The 22,004-nt window shown below is 44.8% G+C and overlaps 1 protein-coding gene across 1 annotated transcript in view; it reads left to right on the top strand.

The window, feature by feature from the left end:
* Window positions 1–22,004, top strand: part of plpbp (pyridoxal phosphate binding protein) — a 31,762-nt gene that overhangs the window by 5,120 nt on the left and 4,638 nt on the right. Inside the window, exons 3-7 of the mRNA XM_069917466.1 lie at window positions 2,902–2,937; window positions 4,345–4,420; window positions 7,441–7,575; window positions 9,066–9,208; window positions 13,649–13,747. Of these exons, the coding sequence (XP_069773567.1) occupies window positions 2,902–2,937; window positions 4,345–4,420; window positions 7,441–7,575; window positions 9,066–9,208; window positions 13,649–13,747 (489 nt within the window). The remainder of the gene's footprint in view (window positions 1–2,901; window positions 2,938–4,344; window positions 4,421–7,440; window positions 7,576–9,065; window positions 9,209–13,648; window positions 13,748–22,004) is intronic.

The following is a 22,004-nucleotide window of genomic DNA, read 5'->3' as shown; positions in this document are numbered from 1 at the left end:
ATGATCTGGGCTGCGGTGTCCTGATTGAGGGCGTTGACCACGAGGCGTGTCTTCAGCAGAGATCCATTGAATGGCAAACTGCACCTCTGCTTGCTGCAACCACACCCGTGGTTGCGACATCCACTAGTTGGGGTCACCACTGTAGCGAGGTCACTACAGCTACAGCAAGGTTATAGCCCTAATCCGCAGGATTGAGTTTATTCGGTGGCAGCTCTTCCTTTTATAGTCAGCTCGGCTGTGTCACCACTGGGGCGTGGCTTGAGCGGGCCGGCTGCCAATTGGTTACCTTGGATGCCCATGTCCCAATTGGCCAATGGTGATTGGCCATTTCACCACTCTGCAGGCGGCCTATGGAAATGGATGTTTCAGCCCACACAATGCTTTGCCGGTCGCCATGTTCAATGGCCATTTCCTGTGACATCCCGAGGCGTAGGCCATTACAGTTTTGTAAATATGAGAGTCTTGGACGGTGAGTGTGAGCAGTTCCTTTGGTCGTTCAGCGTTCTCACTGCCCATGGGAACAAGCTGCTCCTCAGCCTGGTGGTGCTGGCTCTGATACTCCTGGATCTCTTCCCCGACGGGAGCAGGTGAAAGATACCATTTGCAGGGTGGAAGGGGTCCTCAATGATTTTGCACAGCCTCTTCAGATAACAATCCTGGTAGATCACATTGATGGGGGGGAGGGAGACTCCAATGATCCTCTCTGCCACTCTTACAGTCCTGCGGATTGACCTTTGATCCATTTCTCTGCAGCAATTGTACCACAGTGTGATGCAGCTGGCCAGAGCACTTTAGAAGGGTGACATGATGGTGTTCAGTAGGCTTACCCGCTTCAGCCTTCTCGGGAAGAGTAGTCGCTGTTGCACCTTCCTGACAAGTGAGATGTTGAGTGTTCATGATAGGTCATTAGTTAAGTAAACTCCAAGGAACTTGGTGCTCTCCATTCTCTCCACTACAAAGTTGCTGATGTATAGTGGAGGGTGGTCGTTCCTGAAGACCAAGATCATCTTCATCTTGTCCACGTTGAGACTCAGATTGTTATTCTCGCACCACATCATGAGATTTGTTTTGACCATTTAATGGAATATCTGCAGCTGAACATCTCATAGAATAGGTTACAGCAGAGGTTCTCAACCTTTTTCTTTCCACTTTAAGTAATCCCTATGCCATCGATGCTCTGTGATTAGTAAGGGATTGCTTAAGGTGGTCTGTGAATGGAAAGAAAAAGTTTGAAAACCAGTTTTAATCGCACCTAATTGACTTGTTATGTGCACGGTTTCATAACTCCAAAGGAAATGGGCCAATAACAATTTTTCTCCAGGAAAATATTTCAGTAACAATTGGGTCTAGAGCAGTGATTCTCAACTTTTTTCCCCCACTCACATCCCACCTTAAGTAATTCCTTCTCAATCACAGAACATTATGGCATAGAGAATTCTTAAGGTGGGATGTGAGTGGAATGAAAATGTTCTGGGTTATAGCAATGTTCTGGGTGAGGACAATATTATTGAGGTGACATTTCCAATTGAGTGGTTCACTTGAGCCCTCAGGTTCTGTAAAAGATGTCATTAATAGATGGAAAGAAGTTTTATCCTGACATTGGGGTTATGTATTGAGCTATTTAAGTAATTAAATCTGCAATTATTATACATTTGTTTAAGACCTCCACCACCGTGACCAATAGATTTGCCAGTGGGTTTTCCATTCACACTCTGCAGATAATCTGCTGAATGGATTCATATAAAGCTGTTGAGTAGGGTGTTTTAGTACTTTGAATTCACAAGAAGCAGAAACTTCCATCTACTTCAAGATTCCTTTATTGTCATGTAATAAAATATGTGCAATATTACACAAAATTGTCTTTCGTCTGCCATAAGGCAGACAGAGATTCGCTATCAGCAGAAATTGCCCAGTGCCCCTTGCAGTCAGAGAGAGAGAGAGAGAGAGAGAAAAGCAAAAGAGATTCCCCCCAGAGTCACTGAATGTTCGTGGATTTGTCTCTAGTGCTCCCACAGCCATGCAGCCTTCAGCCCAAACCATCGGCGACCTGAGCTTCAGATCCAAACTACCTTGGAAAGACCCTATTGCTTTTTTGGCAGTCCATACACGAATAATGGTTTGGAAGGCATTGGAAGTTGTGTACTTAGTACGATACGTAGGGTTCTGCTCATAGACTAACTGGTTATCTCTAATATACATACAGCCATATAAAGAGCACCATTTACAGGGTGTAGGATTACAAAATGAAAAGGAAGATCAATTAGCACCAGGCAAGGGCAGCTTAAGAGCACTGTTATGGAAGTCATTCAGGGGTCTGATGGCTCAGGGAAGAAGCATCTTTAAGTTTGTGGTGTGCACTTGCATGCACGTAGGCCTTCTCCCTGAAGGGAGAATGCAGCTGGAGTCCATGGAGGAGAAGTAAGTTTGCGTGATGTCCTGCCTACCTTCTGCAGCTTCTTTCAATTGTGAACAAAGGAGTTCCTGCACCAAGATGGTGCACCAGTAAAAGTGGTTGAAGGATGGGGGGACCTGCTGTATTTTCTTAGACTTCTGTGAACGTAGAGACACAGATGTACTTTCTTGACTGTTGCATTGATTTGCTTGTCCCACATCAGGTCATGGTCTGAAGAACTTGAACCTATCTACTCTTTAGACTTGGAGTGTGGACTCTCTCTGCTCTGCTGAAGTCTATGATGATCTCCTTCGTGTGACGTTGAGAGAGAGGTTGTTATCTTGGCACCACTCCACTTGCCTGTATTCGATCTCATTATTTGATAGCCATCCAGAGAAGCCTGGTTGTAGCAGCATCTTTTGTAGTGTGGGAGGGGAAATTGAGGGAGCTGCTTTGTTGATGTAAATGCTTTGAGATACATCTCTTTTCACTTTCTCTTGTGTTTCCAGGTTCAGGAGCTGGTGGAGAAAGCCTCTGACAGCCAGGTACAGTAAACGTTTCGAACATAGAACACTACAATACAGGCCCTTCGGCTTTTGATGTTGTGCTGACCTACATATGTGGTCACAGTACGAGGCATTATGTCTATGCTACATTAAGAGAAAACACTTTTATTTCTTTAATATATTTCCTATTCTGTTCAAATGTGATTTCAACAGTTGGCAGCAATTTGTGGGGAGAAGCCCTTGAGATTAAACACTGATATTAATGAAAACTTCTGGAATAGTTGAGGTAAGCTATTTCTGCTGAATGCAGGACAAAGGACACAGTGGTATAAATTGAAATCTGCAAGCGTTAAAGGGTGATGGGTGAATTGTTAATATTAAAGCTAAGTGTTAGATTCTGTTTACTCAAGGAGATGCAAAACTGAGGGAAGAGCAGCTCTGGTTAGATCATGGTCTCCCAGAATAACTGAAGGAGCTGCATGGTCTCCCATGGTCACAGTAAGGGAAAACATCCTGCCAATTTCTGATTGTCTGAAAAAGGCGGCTTGATGCTATACATGAATGTTTGAAGGTGTCCCAGCACAGCTGGCGTTCCTTCCCCTGTATCGAAGGGATGCTTTCAGCTTATCTCTGAGGGTAACGGCGCAGTTATTTAATTCTTGGGCTCTGGGATATTAAGCACTAGGTAAGTGCAGAGAGGATGTGATTAATTACAAGGTCCATGGCTTGCTATGATTAAGGAAAATTTGTTGGAATGTCTGAATGGTGTCATGCAGAAAGACTTGGGAGTGCTTGTGCATGAATCGCAAAAGGTTGGTTTGCAGGTGCCGCAGGCTATGAGGAAGGCAAATGGAACGTGGGCCTTCATTGCCAGAGGGATGGAATGTAGGAGCAGAGAGGTTCTGCTGCGACTGTACGAGGTCTTGGTGAGGCCGCATCTGGAGAACTGCGTGCAGTTCTGAGCTCCTTACTTGAGGAAGGATGGACTGGATTTGGACATGGCGCAGAGGAGGTTCATCAGGTTGATTCCAGAGAGGGGATTGGCTTATGAGGAGAGATTGAGTCATCTGGGACTGGACTCGCTGGAATTTAGAACAATGAGAGGAGATCTTATAGAAACATATACAATTATGAAAGGAATAGATAAGATTGAAGTAGATAAGGTGGGGGAGACTAGAACTGGGGGACACAGCCTCAAGATCCAGGGTGGTAGATTTAAGATGAAGTAAATATATTTAAAATGAGGTTGGATAGATTTTTACATAGTTGGGGAATTAAGGGAGTAGGGAAAAGGCAGGTCGGTGGAGATGAGCCCATCATCAGATCAGCTATGATCACATTGAATGGCTGAGCAGGCTCGATGGACCGAATTGCCGACTCCTGCTCCTGTTTCTTTTTTTCATGTCTCAGTGAGTTTGTCTGAATGTTTCACTCTCCTTGTTGCAGATTCTCTCCCTCTGTCCCGAAATTAAGTGGCACTTCATCGGACACCTACAGAAGAACAATGTGAACAAGCTGATGGGTAATGGTCCCCCGCGCCTTGCTTCGCCTCACTCCCGAATTTGGCTGCAGATTTGTGCCACACAAAGCTCCTGTGAACAGAAGTGTGACAGCCAGATCATGGCCTGGAAACATTGTCAGTTATTGTTACAACAGAGATATTTATCCGTGGAATAGACAGCAATCCCAGAGTTTTCACACGGACTCGAGAGGCCACAGGTTGTTGCCCACAGTTTCTCTATTTCGTTAGGAATGTGCTTTGATGTTGGACCTCTCATAGAGCCCAGCGAAGGAGGGAAGGTTGGGGCAATTCCCCACCAATTGCCCTCTGGTGTAAGTTACCCTGGAGTGCAACCTCTGTTAGATTGTACCTAGTGTGCAGCTAGCATTGATGTCAGTGGAAGAAAATGGCTGACTGGGACCAGGATAATGATATGTATTTTATGCAAGTGTGTGTTTTAAATTAAGTTTTCATATCCCACCAGGCAGCAATGTTTTTGGCAGGGAGAGTAGCCGGTAGTTGTTGGGTGTTTGTAGGCAGGGCTATTTCTGCTCTTGACCCTGCCTTATAATTATTTACTCTGTGACATGCCCTGCCATGTTCTCCATTAGTTCTCCCACAGGGGAATTCCCAGGGCTTGTTCATTGATCAGCAGAAACCGCAGGATGTGAGCTGGTTATCGCAAAAGTTTGGTTTGCAGGTGCAGTCGGCCATCAAGAAGGCAATTGGAATGTTGGCCTTCATTGCTAGAGGGATTGAATTTAGGAACAGGGAGGTTATGCTGCAACTGTACAAGGTAGTGGTGAGGCCACATCTGGAGTACTACATGCAGTTCTGGCTTTGGAGGCAGTGCAGAGAATGTTCACCAGGTTGATTCCAGAGATGAAGGGATTGGCTTATGAGGAGAGATTGAGTCGTTTGGGACTGTACTTCCTGGAATTTAGAAGAATGAAAGGGGATCTTATAGAAACATATAAAATTATGAATGTCAGAGATAAGATAGAGGTAGGTAAGTTGTTTCCATTGGTGGGGGTGACTAGAACAAGAGGACGTAGATCCAGGGGAGTAGATTTAGGACGGAGACGAGGAGGAACTGCTTTTCCAAGAGGGTGGTGAATCTGTGGAATTTGCTTCCCTTTGAAGCAGTGGAGGTGACCTCAGTAAATATATTTAAGACAGGGTTAGATAGATTTTTACATAGTCAGAGAATAAAGGGTTAAGGGGAAAAGGCAAGTGGAGATGAGCCGATCATCAGATCAGCCTTGATCTCATTGAATGGTGGAGCAGGCTCGATGGGCCGGATGGCGGACTCCTGCTCCTATTTCTTATGTTCCTTTTTCAATATTTTATTAACATTGTAATTTCACATCAAAAAATGCAGAGTACATATGGATATCCGTTAAAAGTCAAAAAATACATTACATTTAAATTGTATCATTTTATCCAAGCTACCCCAAATTTTCAATCAAACAAATTACATTGTATTAATATTTTATTATTAAAAAATTATGTAAACCCACGACCAAGAAAGAAGCTGTTTGTCCAAAAAAAGAAGAGGGAATTCTTATCAGAGTGACAAATTACCTCATTAGTTTTACCTTCATACCAAATCCGAAATTATGAAAGTAATTCAAAAAGGGTTTGAAAATTTGAATTCAAATCAGAAATTGAGCATCTGACCTTCTCTAAGTTTAAACATGACATGAAGTCACGTAGCTATTGGACGTGATTAGGCAGGGTAACATCCCTCCATCTGAGCAATGCCACCCGCCCAGCCATAAGAAATAAAAACTAAACTCATGTTCTCATGGTAGTGGAGAAATGATGGCCAGCACACTAGGGGGAACTACTTTCCTCCTCAGAACAGTTGGAGCCTGAGGGCAGACTGCTCCGTGCAGTAGTGTGTCACTGAGCAGGGCACGGCAGCTCAGCTGGTCATCCCACTGCCCCCGGCCGTGGGGTTGACCCTGACTCTGTTTGTGCGTTCCAGTACCTTGATGCTCTGGTTTCCTCCCACACTCTATGGGGGTTTGTATGATAATTGGCTGCTGTTAAATTACCCTGCAGTGCATGTGAGGGGAAGAGTCTGCTGGGAGTTGATGGGTACGTGGGGAAAATAAAAATGGGATTGGTGTAAGTGGGCGTTTCATGGCTGGGGTGGACTCAAGGCTGTTTCTGTGCCATGACTAATGTGTGGGGAGAGGAGAGCAGCCTGCATTATCTACTGAATCCTCTGCAATGCATTCAGAATACTCTTACATGGAGGCTTGGTGCAGCCAACACGAGGGTGCTGTGGGCAAGGACCACAGTCTAGACTCTCCCATTACTAGGCACTGAGGGGCTGAAACCAAGAGGAAGCCCCTCAAACAACAGAGGAGGGAGAAGCGACAAGGTGCCACAGTAGTAATAATGGTCTAAAGGGAATTGGATGTAACAATGTACGGTGAAGGGAATTGGATGGATATGAAAGTGTGGGAACAGACTCTATGGTTTTACTTTTGTAAATACTGTATGTACGCCTGCTACACTTGAATTTTGTGGACCAATTTTAGGATAAAAATTAGGTGGTTGACTATTACATGCACTCTACTTTTGACCATGGTAAGTACCTACGTTATTCGAGGTGTCAGGAGCGCAGATGGGCAGACAGCCTGGGCTTAGATGAGAGTCCGTGGTTGAGGGGTTGGGAGCTCCAGTGGGCGGGTGGCTGGCACTAAAAATGGGGGGGGGGGAGGGGGGTGACTACATGGTATCAACTATTGCACACGTATTTATTGTGAATACAGTCTGTTTTTGATTTAAAATAAAAAGAAAAGTGAGTGCAACCTGCTGAGCCCGTTTGGAAGCCCAAAAGTAAAATGGTGTTGGCTACAGAGCCAGATTTGCAGTGGAGCGGAGAGTTGGTGGAGTTGTGCATAGGTTGCACCTTGGGGGTGAAGGGATTGAGGTGGTGCCCACCTTGTGAATCATGGTCTTGCATGTGTACTGAGTGACACCTTATGGCCCCTGCTCTTTACTCTGCTTCAAATCTGCACTGACAGGTGCTCCCAATCTCTTCATGGTTGAGACCATCGATTCGATTAAACTGGCTGATAAAGTCAACCTTGCCTGGCAGAAGAAGCAAGCGTCACATCGACTGAAGGTCATGGTCCAAGTCAACACCAGTGAGGAGGATAGTAAGTAGAAGCTTCCTGTCAGGGCCTGCGATTGGTCCAAGAATCAGCAAATTTGGGAAGGAACAGTTAAGGGAAACAACATAGTTTTGTGTCACTGGATGTTATAGCAACCAATGATTGTTGCCCAAGTTTCCAGGTGTAGGTGTAAATTTAAAATTTATTGTGAATTCTGTTCTGTTTTCCATTAGTATTTTGCAGTAATTTAAATCCTTTTATGAACTGCTGGAAACTAGGAAAGAAGAGGGAGCATTGGTAGTTAGATGGAACCGGGATGGAAATGGGTGATGGGGTATGGAGGAGGGTTCCAGGAAAAGGAACAAATAATTGGGAAGACAGGAGATGGAGAGAGAGAGAGAGGGGGGGGAACACAGGAGGTGAAGGGTCTCTACTTCCTCAGGAGTTTGCTGAGGTTTGGTATAACATTGGAAACCCTGGCAAATTTCTACAGATGTGTGGTGCCAAGTGTGCTGACTGTTTGCATCACGGTCTGGGTTGGGGACAGCAATATCCCTGAGTGTAAAGCCCTGTAAAAGGTAGTGGACACAGCCCAGGACATCACAGGCAAAACCCTCCTCACCATCGAGACAATCCACAGGGAACACTGCCGTCGGAGAGCAGCAGTGATCATCAAGGATCCACACCACCCAGCACACACTCTGTTCTCACTGCTTCCATCAGGAAAGAGTTGTAGGTGCCACAAGACTCGCACCACCAGATTCAGGAAGAGCTGCTCCCCCTCTACCTTCAGACTCTTAAACCACAAACTCAATCAGGGACTCATTCCAGGACTCTTTTGCATTTTATTGATTTATTTTTCTCTCTATTGCACAGTCAGTTTATTTACATTTCCTTATTTGTTTACGTGTACACTGAGTACAGTTTTTTGCAGGGATAATTCTATCTCTCCTGAAGGAAAAAAGATCTCAGGGTTGTATGTGAGGTCGCGACAGTCAATCTGAATGTTGAGGGTTATCCTAGGGTGGGGTTTCCAGGACTCGAAGTCAGATCGCTGACGGTAGGGTGGAGGAAGATAGAGGTAAGGAGGGTTATTATTCCTTGAGATTGGAGGTAAAAGGTGACAAACATTGTTGGGGGAAAGGAGTTCCGAAGGAGTGTGAGAATTCAACTGAGGGAGCAAGCTGTGATGCGCAAACAGGAACAGGAACAGAAGTTGTATCATTCTGCGTTAACTGACCTTCCAAGGAGGGGGAAGTGGAATCAGACCGGCCACGGAACGGTGCATGGCATGAATCTTTGTTTGAATCTGGTAGACTAAGAGGAGGCATGGTTCATTCTCTGTGCCATAAATCCCCCCTCTCGCTAACCTTTCTTTGTATCTCTGCTAAAAGTGAGAGGAGCTAAGTATCAACCAAATTGCCAGCACTGGCTGTGTGAGACCGGTGGAGGTGAATGGCTAGGATATGGAATACTCTTTGTCTGATAGCTGAGGTTTGCCTTTCTGACCTCAGTTTTTCCTCTTGTTTCCTCAGGCAAACATGGGCTGTCTGCAGAGGAGACCCTAGGCACAGTCAGGCACATTATTGACAACTGTCCCAGCCTGGAGTTTGTGGGGCTGATGACTATTGGAAGATATGGTTACGACCCGAGAGAAGGGCCCAATCCAGACTTCCAGGTAATGGAAGAATTTGTCGAATGAAGAGTTTAATGCAAAAAAGTGCCAGGTCACGCAGCGTACATTGGAAGCACTTCAGGTTTGCGCCCTTTATCAAAGTATCAGCAAAACCTGAATAAATAGATGGGGGAGGAGGAAGGAAAGGCCAAGGGGAGGCGCACAGGCCAACAGGCAAGAAGCCATAGGTGGATATGGGTTGGGGGGGGTGGTGGGGGAGGAGAAAAAAGCTGTTGAATGGGACGCTTTCTAGATCATCTGAATCATCTCTGGGTAGAGAGGGAAGGAGGTGGGGAGCTGGATGAAAGGAGACATAGGGACGGGGAAAGAGAGACGGGGAGGGGCCTGACAGAAACTGGAGAAGTTGATGTTAATGCCACGTGGTTAGAGAGTAAATCACACACAGCCAATCTCACAGCATCCATAAAAGGGAAAGCTATATTACTGACGTTTCGGGCCTGAGCCCTTCTCTGAGGAATGAGTGAAAGGCAGGCAGGTGTCTGAATTAAAGACGGAGAGAAAGGGGGAATGAATGGGAGGGGGAGGAGTCCAGATCAACAAACAAAAGGCATTAATTGTTATGATAAGAGGAAAGGTGAGGATTGATTTTGGTGGGCAAAGTTGAGAGAGAGAGAGAGAGAGAGAGAGAGAGTGACAGAATGAGAGGAAAGGAGGCAGGGGGAAGAAGATGGGCTGGGGGGGGGTTTAATGGAAACTGGAGGTCGATGTTAATGCCATCAGGTTGGAGGGGGCCCAGTCGGAATATGAGGTATTGTTCCTCCAATTTGCGGGTGGTCTCAGTTAGGCGGACATGTCAGCAAGGGAATGGGGCGGGGAATTGAAATGGGTGGCCACTGGGAGATCCATGCTGTTGTGGCGGACAGAGCCGAGGTGCTCAACGAAGCGATTTCCCAGTCTGTGCCCAGTCTCTCTAATGTAGAGGAGACCACACCAGAAGCATCAGATGCAGTCGATGACCCCCTGCAGATTCAGAAGTGTTGCTTCACTTGGAAGGACTGTTTGAGGCTCCGAATAACAAGGGAGGAGGTGTTGGCACAAGTGAAGCATCTCCTGCGGTCACAGGGATAGGTCCCAAAGGGGCGATGAGTAGGGAGGGAGGAGTGGACACGGAAGTCAGAGAGGGGAATATGTGTCTAGTGGTGGGATCACATAGTAGGTGGCGGAAATTGTGGAGGAGGATGTATTGGATGTGGAGGCTGGTGGGGTAGTAGGTGAGGACAAGAGTCAGCACCTCTAGGCTGAGGAACAGCTTCTTCCCACACTAACCATCTGAGATTCTGATATTCATGAAACAATATTTATTTGTACATATGAATGCTTGTCCTACATATCTATTGTTTGTCTGTCTGTGTGTTTTGCACTGAGGACCAGAGAATGCTGTTTTGTCGGGTTGTACATGTACAATCAGATGACAATGAACTTGACTCTATTACATTTTCAACAGTAAAAGGAGCCTTTGAACCTTTGGCTTGCAGAGACTGTGTTCCCATTGGATGACATCAGGCTTCTTTTGTCAAATGTAGTTAATGAGCCATTTATTTTATTCATGGGGTAAGGACATTGCTGGCAAGGCTGATATTTATTTCTCACCTTTGTTCGCTCCTTTCAGGGGTACATTTATTAATTGCATGAAGTTCAAGGTATTTTTTAATTGTCACATAAAAATGTAATATACATGATGCACTTTCAATGCAAGGCAAACAGAGTGGCCATGAGCATTGCCCGGGCACCCCCAGCAATAGGAGAAAGAGAAGCAAAAGAGTCACCGAGTGTCCGTGGATTCACTCCTGCAGTCTCTGCAGCTGCACAGACTCCTGTTCGATCCCTCGGCATCCAGATCCAAACCTCAGGATAATTTGGGAACCCTTCCTTGCCCTCAGCATCCTTCTGAATTCTACTTCTGATACCTGGTTTCCATGAGCCAGTCTCCAGCAGCCCACATGGGTCCAACGACTGCAAGTCGTCTGCAGCCCATGTAAGTCCTTCAACCGCAAGTTGTCAACAGTCCGCAGCCTCTGTGTGTCCTTCAGTAGCTGAGCCCCTCACTGGTCCATTGCAGTGGCCACCGTCCTATAGGGTTGTCTCGTCTGCTTCTCCTACTCAACTTGGGATGTTCTCCCCGCTTCTGGTGGCCTGTGCCAGTTTGCTGCTCCTCCGAGTCTCTAACCCTTTGTGGTTTGCTGCCCAGAATAGGTGCTGTCATCTTTGGCACAGACTTCCATGGTTGACAGCATTTTAAAATAAAACACTGTAAGCACCTTTAAAAGGGCATTTAACGTTTGTTTAAACACAACCTGGCAGTATATGAAGCAGAGCGATGTCTCTCCTGTGTCTGCAACAATGGCACCATTGCTGTTATTAGCAACTCTGGCAGTGCCACCATTTTTCCACCTCCTAGTACTTGTCTCAGAGTATTCTCTGCCTAAGTAATTCAAGTGATCGTTGAGATACCTCTTCAATGTTGTCATTGATTCTGCTTCCACCACATCCACAGGCAGTGCATTCTCTGGGTGAAGGTTGTTCCCCTCGTATCCTGTCTGAATCTGCTCTCCTCCTCCCTAACTCTCGTTGGATTTCCCTCCAATAAGGGGAAAGTTTCCTTTAATTTATCACATGTGTGCTCTCATAATTTCATATACCTCTTAATCTCTGCTCCAGGGAGAATAAACTCAACCTCTCCAATCTCCCCTTATAACTGAATTGCTCCATCCCAGCAACATCCTGCAACTTCTGCATTGCTATCACCTCCTTCCGATAGCATGGTGACTTGAGGTCACCACAGTGGTTCATCGTCCTCTTATGGCCAATAAATGTAGGGTTTATGCCCAGATTCCAGAAGTGATTTTTTAAAAAATAAATTGCATTCCAAAGAGTGTTTGGATTTGACCATAATGTTTGGGACCTCTTTTTCACTCTTAACGTTCCATGCCATTGGCCAGCCATTGGAGTTTTTTGTGAGGGTGGTGAAGGAAGTGCTATCAAAGGGGAGGTTGGTGGCTGAATGAACTCTTCGTGTTGGTCCGACTTTCCTTTGCATCCTTTCTGATTGCCTCCTGTGGCTCCTCATCAAATTCCTTCCAAGACAGGTTAAGTGAGTGGGAAAGAGTTTGGCAGATGGAGGGCAATGTTGGTAAATATGAGGCTTTCCACTTTGGAAGGAAAAATGGAAGATCAGATTATTATTTAAATGGCAAGTGACTGCTGCGTGCTGCCGTGCAGAAGGACTTGGGAGAGCTTGTACATGCATCGCAAATCGTTGCTTTGCAGGTGCACCAGGTTATCAAGTGCCCCTTTTACACTTAATTGGTATGTGAACGACCTGTGTTTAAAGCCAGGTCAGGTCATTCGCACTGAACTAAGAAAATCTGGGTCATGATCCAATGCGAATAGCTTTGGTTCTACCTTGCTAGGATGAAAATGACCCCCCCCCCCCCCCCCCCGCCCCCATCCCACGCCCCCATCCCACGCTCATTGTGTTCACACAACTAAGTGAAGTGGTTAAAAGTCAGTTAATTCCTGTCTTTCAATGGCAGTGTAAAAGGGATAAAGAAGGCAAATGGAATGTTGGCCTTTGTTGCCAGAGAGATGGAATTTAGGAGCAGGGAGGTTCTGGTGCAACTGTACGAGGTCCTGGTGAGGTCCCATCTGGAGAACTGCGTGCAGTTCTGGTCTCCTTACTTGAGTACTGGCTTTGGAGGTGGTGCAGAGGAGGTTCACCAGGTTGATTCCAGAGATGAGAGGGTTAACTATGAGAAAAGATTCAGTCGTCTGGGACTATACTTACTAGGAATGTAGAAGAATGAGAGGCGATCTTATAGAAACAAAATTATGAAAGGCATAGATAAGATAGAGGTAGTTAAGTTGTTTACATTAGTGGGGGAGACGAGAACTAGGGGACGTAGCCTCCAGATTCAGGGTAGTAGATTTTGGGTGGAGATGTAGAGGAACTGCTTTTCCCAGAGGGTGGTGAATCTGTGGAATTCACTGCCCATGGAAGCAGTGAAAGTGACCTCAATAAATCTATTTAAGACAAGGTTGGATAGATCTTTACATAGTAGGGGAAGGAATGCATATGGGGAGAAGGCAGGTCGGTGGAGATGAGCCTATCATCAGATCAGCCATGATCTCATTGAATGGTGGAGCAGGCTTGACGGGCCGGATGGCCGACTCCTGCTCCTACATCTTATGTTCCTCATTATGCTTCCCCTAGATCTGTGCAGTCTGACCTCCTCAGAAGGTTCAGGTTTGTCCTGCCCCTTTCATCATCTCTGCGGGTTTGTCAAGTGCTTCTGAAGTTCTTCCTGCTTTTCATGGCTGAAGAGTTAGCAGGGTGGCAGGGAATGGCTTCCATTATTTGTAGAATTGTTCAGTGGACTGCCTGCCCGTCTCCTCTTGTTCAAGTCTGTTTCTTTCCCCATGCAGGTACTTGTAGCACGCCGTCAGGAAGTGTGTAGCAAACTGAACCTGCCTCTGGAAGCAGTGGAACTGAGTATGGGGATGTCAACAGATTACGAGCATGCCGTAAGCTTCTCTAATTGTCCTGGATTTCCTCTCTAATCTCTCATATCGTTGCATGTATAAATTTTTTCTGTTTTGCTTTAATGTACTCCAGACACAATGTCAGGACCACTCATCGCTTGGTGATAGGGACTGTGTCTTAGTTTATTCACCATCCACAGAGGCCTGAGCCATGGTGGTCTGTACAATTTAAAGCTGGCCCTTCTTATACTTTTCCTGTTGGGTGGATCCGCTGATCCTACTCACAGTGGATGGGAAAGTTCTGTTTAAAATCTCTGTACCTACATGTTCATTCCTCTTTCTGCAACGTGACTTCCCCGACATCTTGGCCAACCTATTAGAAGTTTAGACTCCATCACAATATTTAAAATTTGATTGTGTCCTCATTGCCATCCAGAAAATGTTTGCATACTCCAAATACCGGAAACATAAATTTGTGTGTTGGTAGAATACTGGGTTAGCCCTTTGGATTTCGTGTCTGAGTTATTCCTTTGGTCTCTGTGTCCCGGTTTTCTGGGACTGATTATATACCCAACCAGCTGGTTTGTATTGATGTTCGAACTGTAGTTTACCCATGGACCCAGTCCAGAGTATATATTATGAATGGTTAAAAATTGCCGGAGTCCAAAAGGTTAACTCGTTTGCTGTGCCCATCACTGAGAGCCTTGGTTTGTAATTCTCTTTCTGGAAGCTGGTGCCTCCACAATGCAGAGTTCCCACGGCACACACTGGCAGTTCAGCCCAGACCAATCGCCTGTATTCAAGAAGTTGTCATTGGCGTCGAAGGGTCTTTAACTTATGACTGTCCTATCTTACTCTGCTCTGTGTGGCACACCCCGTCATTGCAGGCTAGTGATAGTAAAGTGGTGTGATTTCAGATTTCTTGTCCGAGAACATGTATCACATCACATACAACCCTGAGATTCCATTTCCCGCGGACCAGGCAGAATCACCACTTATTGGTAGTGCATAGAAAAACTACTCAATGTGCACGTGTAAACAAATAAAGAAATGTAAATAAACTGACTGTGCGATACAGAGAGGGGAAAAAATCAAGAAAGTACAAGAGCCCTTAAATGAGTCCCTGATTGAGTTTGTGGTTTTTTAAAATATTTTTTTATTTTTCACACTGAACCATATCAACCAAAATATGTACAAACGTATCTCATTAAATTTACACAGTGGTCTTTTCTTCCCTTTTTTTCCCTCCCCCCCCCCCCCCCAATACCCATAAATATTCAACATATACAATACAATAAAACCATAAAACAATATTTTCACGCAAAGGAAAACAAATAAGAAAAATGTGTCATCTATTTATTACACACTGAATCCAGTCATTTTGTCTTCTTATCATTTTCATCTTAGGGGATGAAGGTCGTAGGCAAACTCTCTGATATGTTCCATGTATGGTTCCCAAATTTGTTCAAACATTGTGACTTTATTTTTTAAATTATATGTTATTTTTTCCAATGGAATACATTTATTTATTTCCGCTCTCTTCCATTTTCCAAGTTGTCCCAAAACGTTCTTGCATACATCTCTTTTCCACTTCTTTGCCACCTCCATACCCTTTTCCCCTTTTTCATCTTAGTTTTCTCTTATTACACTTAATATACGACAATACATTTAAAACATAAAGTATCCCCGTAGTTCCCACATCACTAATACCTTAATCCCAAAGTTCCCCCCCCTCTCTGAGTTGCCCCATACCCCTTGCTGGGCAACCACAACTCCCCTTTTCATTTGGGTTGCGATCTTGTTCGCAGCGTCAACTGATTTTGCAGTGACAGTTATTCCCCCTCCACCCAGCCCTCTCCAGAAAAAACTTTTTTTTAACACATATAACAAAGCTCCCTCTCTTTTTGTCCCCCCCTTACTCCCTTCCTTCCCTTCTTTTTTCTCTCTTTAATTCTTTACATATACATTGTTTTTACATCTTTATATATACTTCATTGCTGTTCTTCATTCTTGTTACATCTTCATCTCTTCTGTCCTGCAAACGTTCTGCAAATTCTTGTGCTTCCTCTAGATCCGAGAACAGTTTGTTTTGCTCCCCGGGTATAAATATTTTAAGTATGGCTGGATGTTTTAATATGAATTTGTAACCTTTTTTCCATAAAGTTGATTTCGCTGTATTAAACTCTTTCCTCCTCTTTAAGAGTTCAAAACTTATGTCTGGGTAAAAAAATATTTTTTGACCCTTGTATTCCAATGGTTTATTATCTTCTCTAACTTTATTCCTTGCCCGTTCCAGTATATTTTATCTTGTTATGTATCTCAAAGATGGATCTTGGTTTTTGATGTGTCTGTGGTTTCGGAGCTAATGCTCTGTGTGCCCTTTCTATTTCATTTCTTCCTGCATTTCTGTCATTTCCAAGACCTTCGGGATCCATCTTTTTATAAATTCCTTCATGTCTGTGCCTTCTTCACCCTTCTTCAGGCCCACTACTTTTATGTTTCGCCTACTATAATTTTCCAACGTATCAATTTTCTGAGATAACAACTCTTGTCTCTTTAATTTTTTTGTCACTTACTTCCAATTTTTCTGTTGTCATTAACTTCCATTTCTACAGCCGTTTCCCGCTCTTCCACATTCTCTACACTTTTCCCTATTTCTGTCATTACCAGTTCTAACCTTTGCATTTTATCTTCTGTTCTTTTCATTTTCTTTTTAATTGCATTAAACTCTAAAGATGACCATTCTTTTAGTGACCTCATTTGTTCTTCAAAAAAGACTTTATTTATATTCTGTTCATCAGTTTTATCTTTCATTTCTCTTCGTCCATCAGTTTTACCTTCTATTTCTCTGTGAAGATCTTGGTCTTCTTCTTCCTCTTCTGTGTCTGTATCTGTGTTTGTGTTTTCTTCTTCTCTTCTTTGTATCTGTGTCTCTTCTGTTTTTCCTGATAAGCTGCTTGTATCTCTTTGTCGGGCCTCTTTTTGCTGGGCCTCTTGTTGCTGTTCCTCCCTTCCTGGGCTGCTCGTCTATTGAGCTTCTTGACGTTGGTCTTCTTGTCAATCATCCCTCCGTCTGTCTTCCACGTCTGTTTCGTCGCACCATCTTCTGCTATCTTCCTTATCCTCCAGCTGAGAGCCGTGGTGTCAGGCGTCTCTCAGCTGCTTGGTCTGTGACAGCCCGCTCCTCTGCTGAGCCCCCCTCCCACTGGTGTCTTCCTTCTCCTCTGATTGCGCACAACACTTTTGTTTGGCTCCGAGAGCCATTTTTGTAGTGCACCGGCTGGTGGGTCTTGACTCTGCAGGGCAGGTACTGATCTCGAGGGTTGGGCGCTCCTCATCACCACAGAGTCCTGTTCCTTCCTGCAGGTAAGGCCTTCTTCCTTCTTCTCCAGCGACTTTTTAACTTTTTTCCAGCTGTTCTTACTTTCTCCTTCTTGGAAGCCATCTTCTTTCTCTTCTTTGTATCGTTATCTTCTATTTCTTGTACTTTATTTCTGTTATGCTTTGCTTATTCCTGACTTTTTTTTCTATTTTCCTGGAGAGGGCTGGTTTTCCCGACCGGCCACTACTCCATCATGTGACTCTCCCGATTGAATTGTGGTTGAGGAGTCTGATGGTGGAGGGGGAGCAGCTGTTCCTGAAACTGGTGGTGCGAGTCTTGTGGCACCGATACCTCTTTCCTGATGGCAGCAGTGAGAACAGGGCGTGTGCTGGGTGGTGTGGATCCTTGATGATTTCTGCTGCTCTCCAACGACAGCGTTCCCTGTAGTTGTTCTCGATGGTGGGGAGGGTTTTGCCTGTGATGTCCTGGGCTGTGTCCACTACCTTTTGCAGGGATTTACGTTCAGGGGTGTTGGTGACTCGCACCAGACCGTGATGCAACCAGTCAGCACACATCTGTAGAAATTTGCCAGGGTTTCCAATGTCATACCTAACCTCTGCAAACTCCTGAGGAAGTAGAGATGCTGATGTGTTTTTTCATAGAAACGTAGAAACATAGAAGATAGGAGCAGGAGTAGGTCATTCGACCCTTCGAGCCTGCTCCGCCATTCAACGAGATCATGGCTGATCTTAAAGTTCAGTACCCCGTCCCCGCCTTCTCTCTATAACCTTTAATACCCTTATACTGAAGAAATAGATCTAATTCCCTCTTAAATAGATTTAATGAACCTGCCTCTACTGCCCTCTGTGGCAATGAATTCCACAGATTCACCACCCTCTGAGTAAAGAAATTCCTCCTCATCTCGGTCCTAAATGGTTTGCCTATTATCCTCAAACCATGGCCCCGGTTTCTGGATTTTCCCATCATTGGAAACATCCCATCTGCATTCATTCTGTCCAGTCCTGCCAGAATTTTATATGTCTCTATGAGATCCCCTCTCAATCTTCTAAACTCCAGCGAGTACAATCCCAATTTGCGCAATCTTTCCTCCTAAGTCATTCCTGCCATTCCAGGTATCAGCCTGGTGAATCGCCTCTGCACTCCCTCCATTGCAAGAACATCCTTCCTTAGATAAGGTGACCAAAACTGCACACAATACTCCAGGTGGGGTCTCACCAAGGCCCTGTACAGCTGCAGTAAGGTATCCTTGTTCCTATACTCAAACCCTCTTGATATGAAGGCCAACATACCATTTGCCTTTTTAACCACCTGCTGTACCTGCATGCTCGCCTTCAGAGACTGATGTACAAGTACCCCTAGGTCTCTCTGCACTTCCCCATCTCTTAATCTATTGCCATTCAAATAGTAATGTGCCCTCCGGTTTGTATTACCAAAGTGGATAACCTCACATTTATCCACATTGTAGTGCATTTGCCATGTATCTGCCCAGTCCCTCAATTTATCCAAATCACACTGGAGCTTCCTGATCCCCTCTTCCGTGCACACAACCCCTCCTAGCTTAGTATCATCTACAAATTTGGAGATATTACATCCAATCCCCTCATCCAGATCATTAATGAAAATTGTGAACAGCTGGGGTCCCAGTACAGATCTCTGTGTTACACCACTGGTCACCGCCTGCCACTCAGAAAACGAGCCATTTATCCCAACTCTCTGTCTTCTACCTGCCAACCAGTTCTCAATCCACATCAATACTTTGCCCCCAATCCCATGAGCCTTGATTTTGGAAGCCAGTTGTTTATGCGGGACCTTATCGAAGGCCTTTTGGAAGTCCAGGTACACCACATCCACTGGCTCTCCCCCATCTATTTTACCTGTCACCATCTCAAAGAATTCCAATAGATTTGTCAAGCACGATTTACCTTTTGTAAATCCATGTTGACTCCGTCCGATCCCTTCTCTGCTAGTCATATGCTCCGCTATTACATCCTTAATAATGGATTCCATCATTTTGCCCACTACTGATGTAAGGCTCACCGGCCGATAATTCCCCGTTTTTTCTCTACCCCCCTTTTTAAATAGTGGGGTAACATTAGCTACCCTCCAATCCATGGGTACTGATCCTGAGTCTTTCGAGTTCTGGAAAATAATTCTTAAAGCATCTGCTATCTGAGTGGCCACTTCCTTGAGTACCCTAGGATGTAGATTATCAGGCCCTTGGGATTTATCTGCCTTCAATCCCATCAATTTCCCCAAGACCATGTCCTTAGAGATACTGATTTCTTTCAGTTCCTCCCTTGCATTAGTCTCTATGTTTCCCAACATCCTTGGGAGGTTATTTGTATCCTCTCTTGTAAAAACAGAACTAAAGTAAGAATTTAATTGGTCTGCTATTTCCTTATTCCCCATTATATATTCCCCTGATTCCGACTGCAAAGGACCTACTCTGGATTTCACCAATCTTTTCCTCTTGACATATTTATAAAAGCTTTTGCAGTCGGTTTTTATATTTGCCGCAAGCTTATTTTCGTGATTTATTTTTGCTCTCTTGATTAATCCCTTTGTCCTCCTTTGCTGCATCTTGAACTGCTCCCAGTCTTCGGTTGTGGTACTTTTTTTGGCCAATTGATATGCTCTCTCTTTGGACCCAATGCTGTCTCTAATTTCCCTTGTTATCCACGGTTGAGTCACCTTTTTTGGTTTATTTTTATGCCAAACTGGTATAAACGATTTTTGCAATTTCTCCATTAGATCTGTGAATGCTTTCCATTGTCTATCCACAGTCAACTCCCCCACAAACACCACCCAATCAATCTTACTCAACTCCCGTCTCACACCATCATAATTCCCTTTATTTAAATTCAGGACCTTAGTCTCCGTTTTAATTTCATCACTCTCCATGTTGAGTGAGAATTCGATCATATTGTGATCGCTCCTACCCAAAGGGCCTCGCACAACAAGATTGCTGATTAGCCCCTTATCATTGCATAATACCCAATCTAAAATGGCCTGCTCCTGAGTTGGTTCCTCGACATATTGGTCTAGATAACCGTCCCGTAAACATTCAAGGAATTCCTCCTCCTCTGTATTTTTACCAATTTGACTAGTCCAATCTATATGCAAATTAAAGTCTCCCATGATGACAGCTGTTCCCTTATTGCACGCTTTTCTAATTTCTCTTTTAATGCCTTCCCTCACCTCTACACTACTATTTGGAGGCCTATATACCACCCCCACTAACGTTTTCCGCCCCTTGCTATTCCTCAGTTCTACCCATATAGATTCCGCATCTTCTGAGTTAATATCCTTCCTGTCAATCGTGTCGGTCCCTTCTCACCATCAATACTACCCCACCCCCTTTTCTTTCTTGCCGATCCCTCCTAAATATCGTATACCCCGGGATGTTAAGTTCCCAGGCTTGCCCACCCTGCAGCCATGTTTCTGTAATCCCAATCAAATCATATTTGTTTATCTCAATTTCCACAGCTAATTCATCTACCTTGTTCCGAATGCTTCTTGCATTAAGATAGAAAGCCTTCAGATTTGCTTTTTTCACCCTCCTTGCTCTTTCTGATTTTTTACTTTCGCTGCCTAACCTAACTTTTCCTGTTTTATCTTTTCTGTCCTTTGCCCTATCATACAGGTTCCCACCCCCCTGCCAAATTAGTTTAAACCGCACCCGACGGCTGTACCAAACCTAGCTGCCAATATATTGACCCCTTTTGGGTTTAGGTGTTACCTATCCTTCTTGTAGAGGTCATGCCTTCCCCAAAAGAGATCCCAATGATCCAAGAAGCCAAAACCCTGTCCTTTACACCAGCCCCTCAGCCACACATTCATTTTTCTTAACCATCCATTTTTGTCCTCAGTTGCACTTGGCACAGGTAGCAAACCAGAGATCACCACCCTGGCTGTCCTATTTCTTAGTTTCTGTCCTAGCTCTCTGTAATCCTTTTTCAGTACTTCCTCCTTTTTATCTATGTCATTGGTACCCACATGTACCAAGACATCAGGCTGTTCGCCTTCCCCTTTTAGAATACCGTGGACCCGATTTGAGATATCCCGCACCCTTGCACCAGGGAGGCAGCACACCATGACGCCATTAGTGTGTTGAGTCCAGGGAAAATCATCTGAGATAGTTACTCATAAGAACTTAAAATTGCTCACCCTCTCCACCTCTGAACCCCCAAGGATCACTGGATCGTACACCTCTGGTTTTCCCTTCCTGAAGTCAGTATCCAGCTCCTTGGTTTTGGTGACATTGAGGTTGTTGTTGATGCACCATTCAGCCAGGTTTTCGATCTCCCTCCTGTATGCATTCTTATGAATTGTTCGGATCTGGTATGCTATACGCAATAGAAGAGTCTTCAATAGGAACTTTGCCAAAAGAAAATAATTTGATGAGGAGCGGTGGTGAAACTGATCACTTCCTTCTCTCAGAGCAGGCACGGCAGAAGTGGTATCATTTACCTGATGTTAGTTTTGGTACCTGCATATCCAAACAAAATGGATTGGACTGCATATCTATGCCTCCCACGGACGCTGCGGGACCTGCTGAGTTTCTCCAGCAATTTTGTGAATCGGCCGAGTTTACAAAAGTGTTGGAAAGTTACAGAAAGGTCTGGAAAAGGGGAATGTGTTCACTTCCACTCTGCACCCCTAGTCTGGTAAAAAAACAATGATGGAGAAACTCTGCAGGTCAAACAGTGTACTTTATATTAGCAAAGATAAAGATACATAACCAACATTTCGGGCTTGAGCCCTTCATCAAGGTCTGAGTGAAATGTAGACAAACACCCAAAGAAAATGGTTGGGGGGGGCACTGTCCCACAGGCAGGAGGTGATAGGTGGATAAGGGAGGGAGGGCACAGCAGCAAACGGGGGAGGGAGGATGGCTCGGTGAATGGAGAGGGAGGGGGTGGAGAAGTAGGGAAAGAAGACAGAGGGATGGGAGGG

Source organism: Narcine bancroftii, chromosome 2 (genome assembly GCF_036971445.1).
Source record: "Narcine bancroftii isolate sNarBan1 chromosome 2, sNarBan1.hap1, whole genome shotgun sequence".
NCBI classification, from domain to species: domain Eukaryota; kingdom Metazoa; phylum Chordata; class Chondrichthyes; order Torpediniformes; family Narcinidae; genus Narcine; species Narcine bancroftii.
This window is presented reverse-complemented; position numbering and strand designations above follow the sequence as displayed.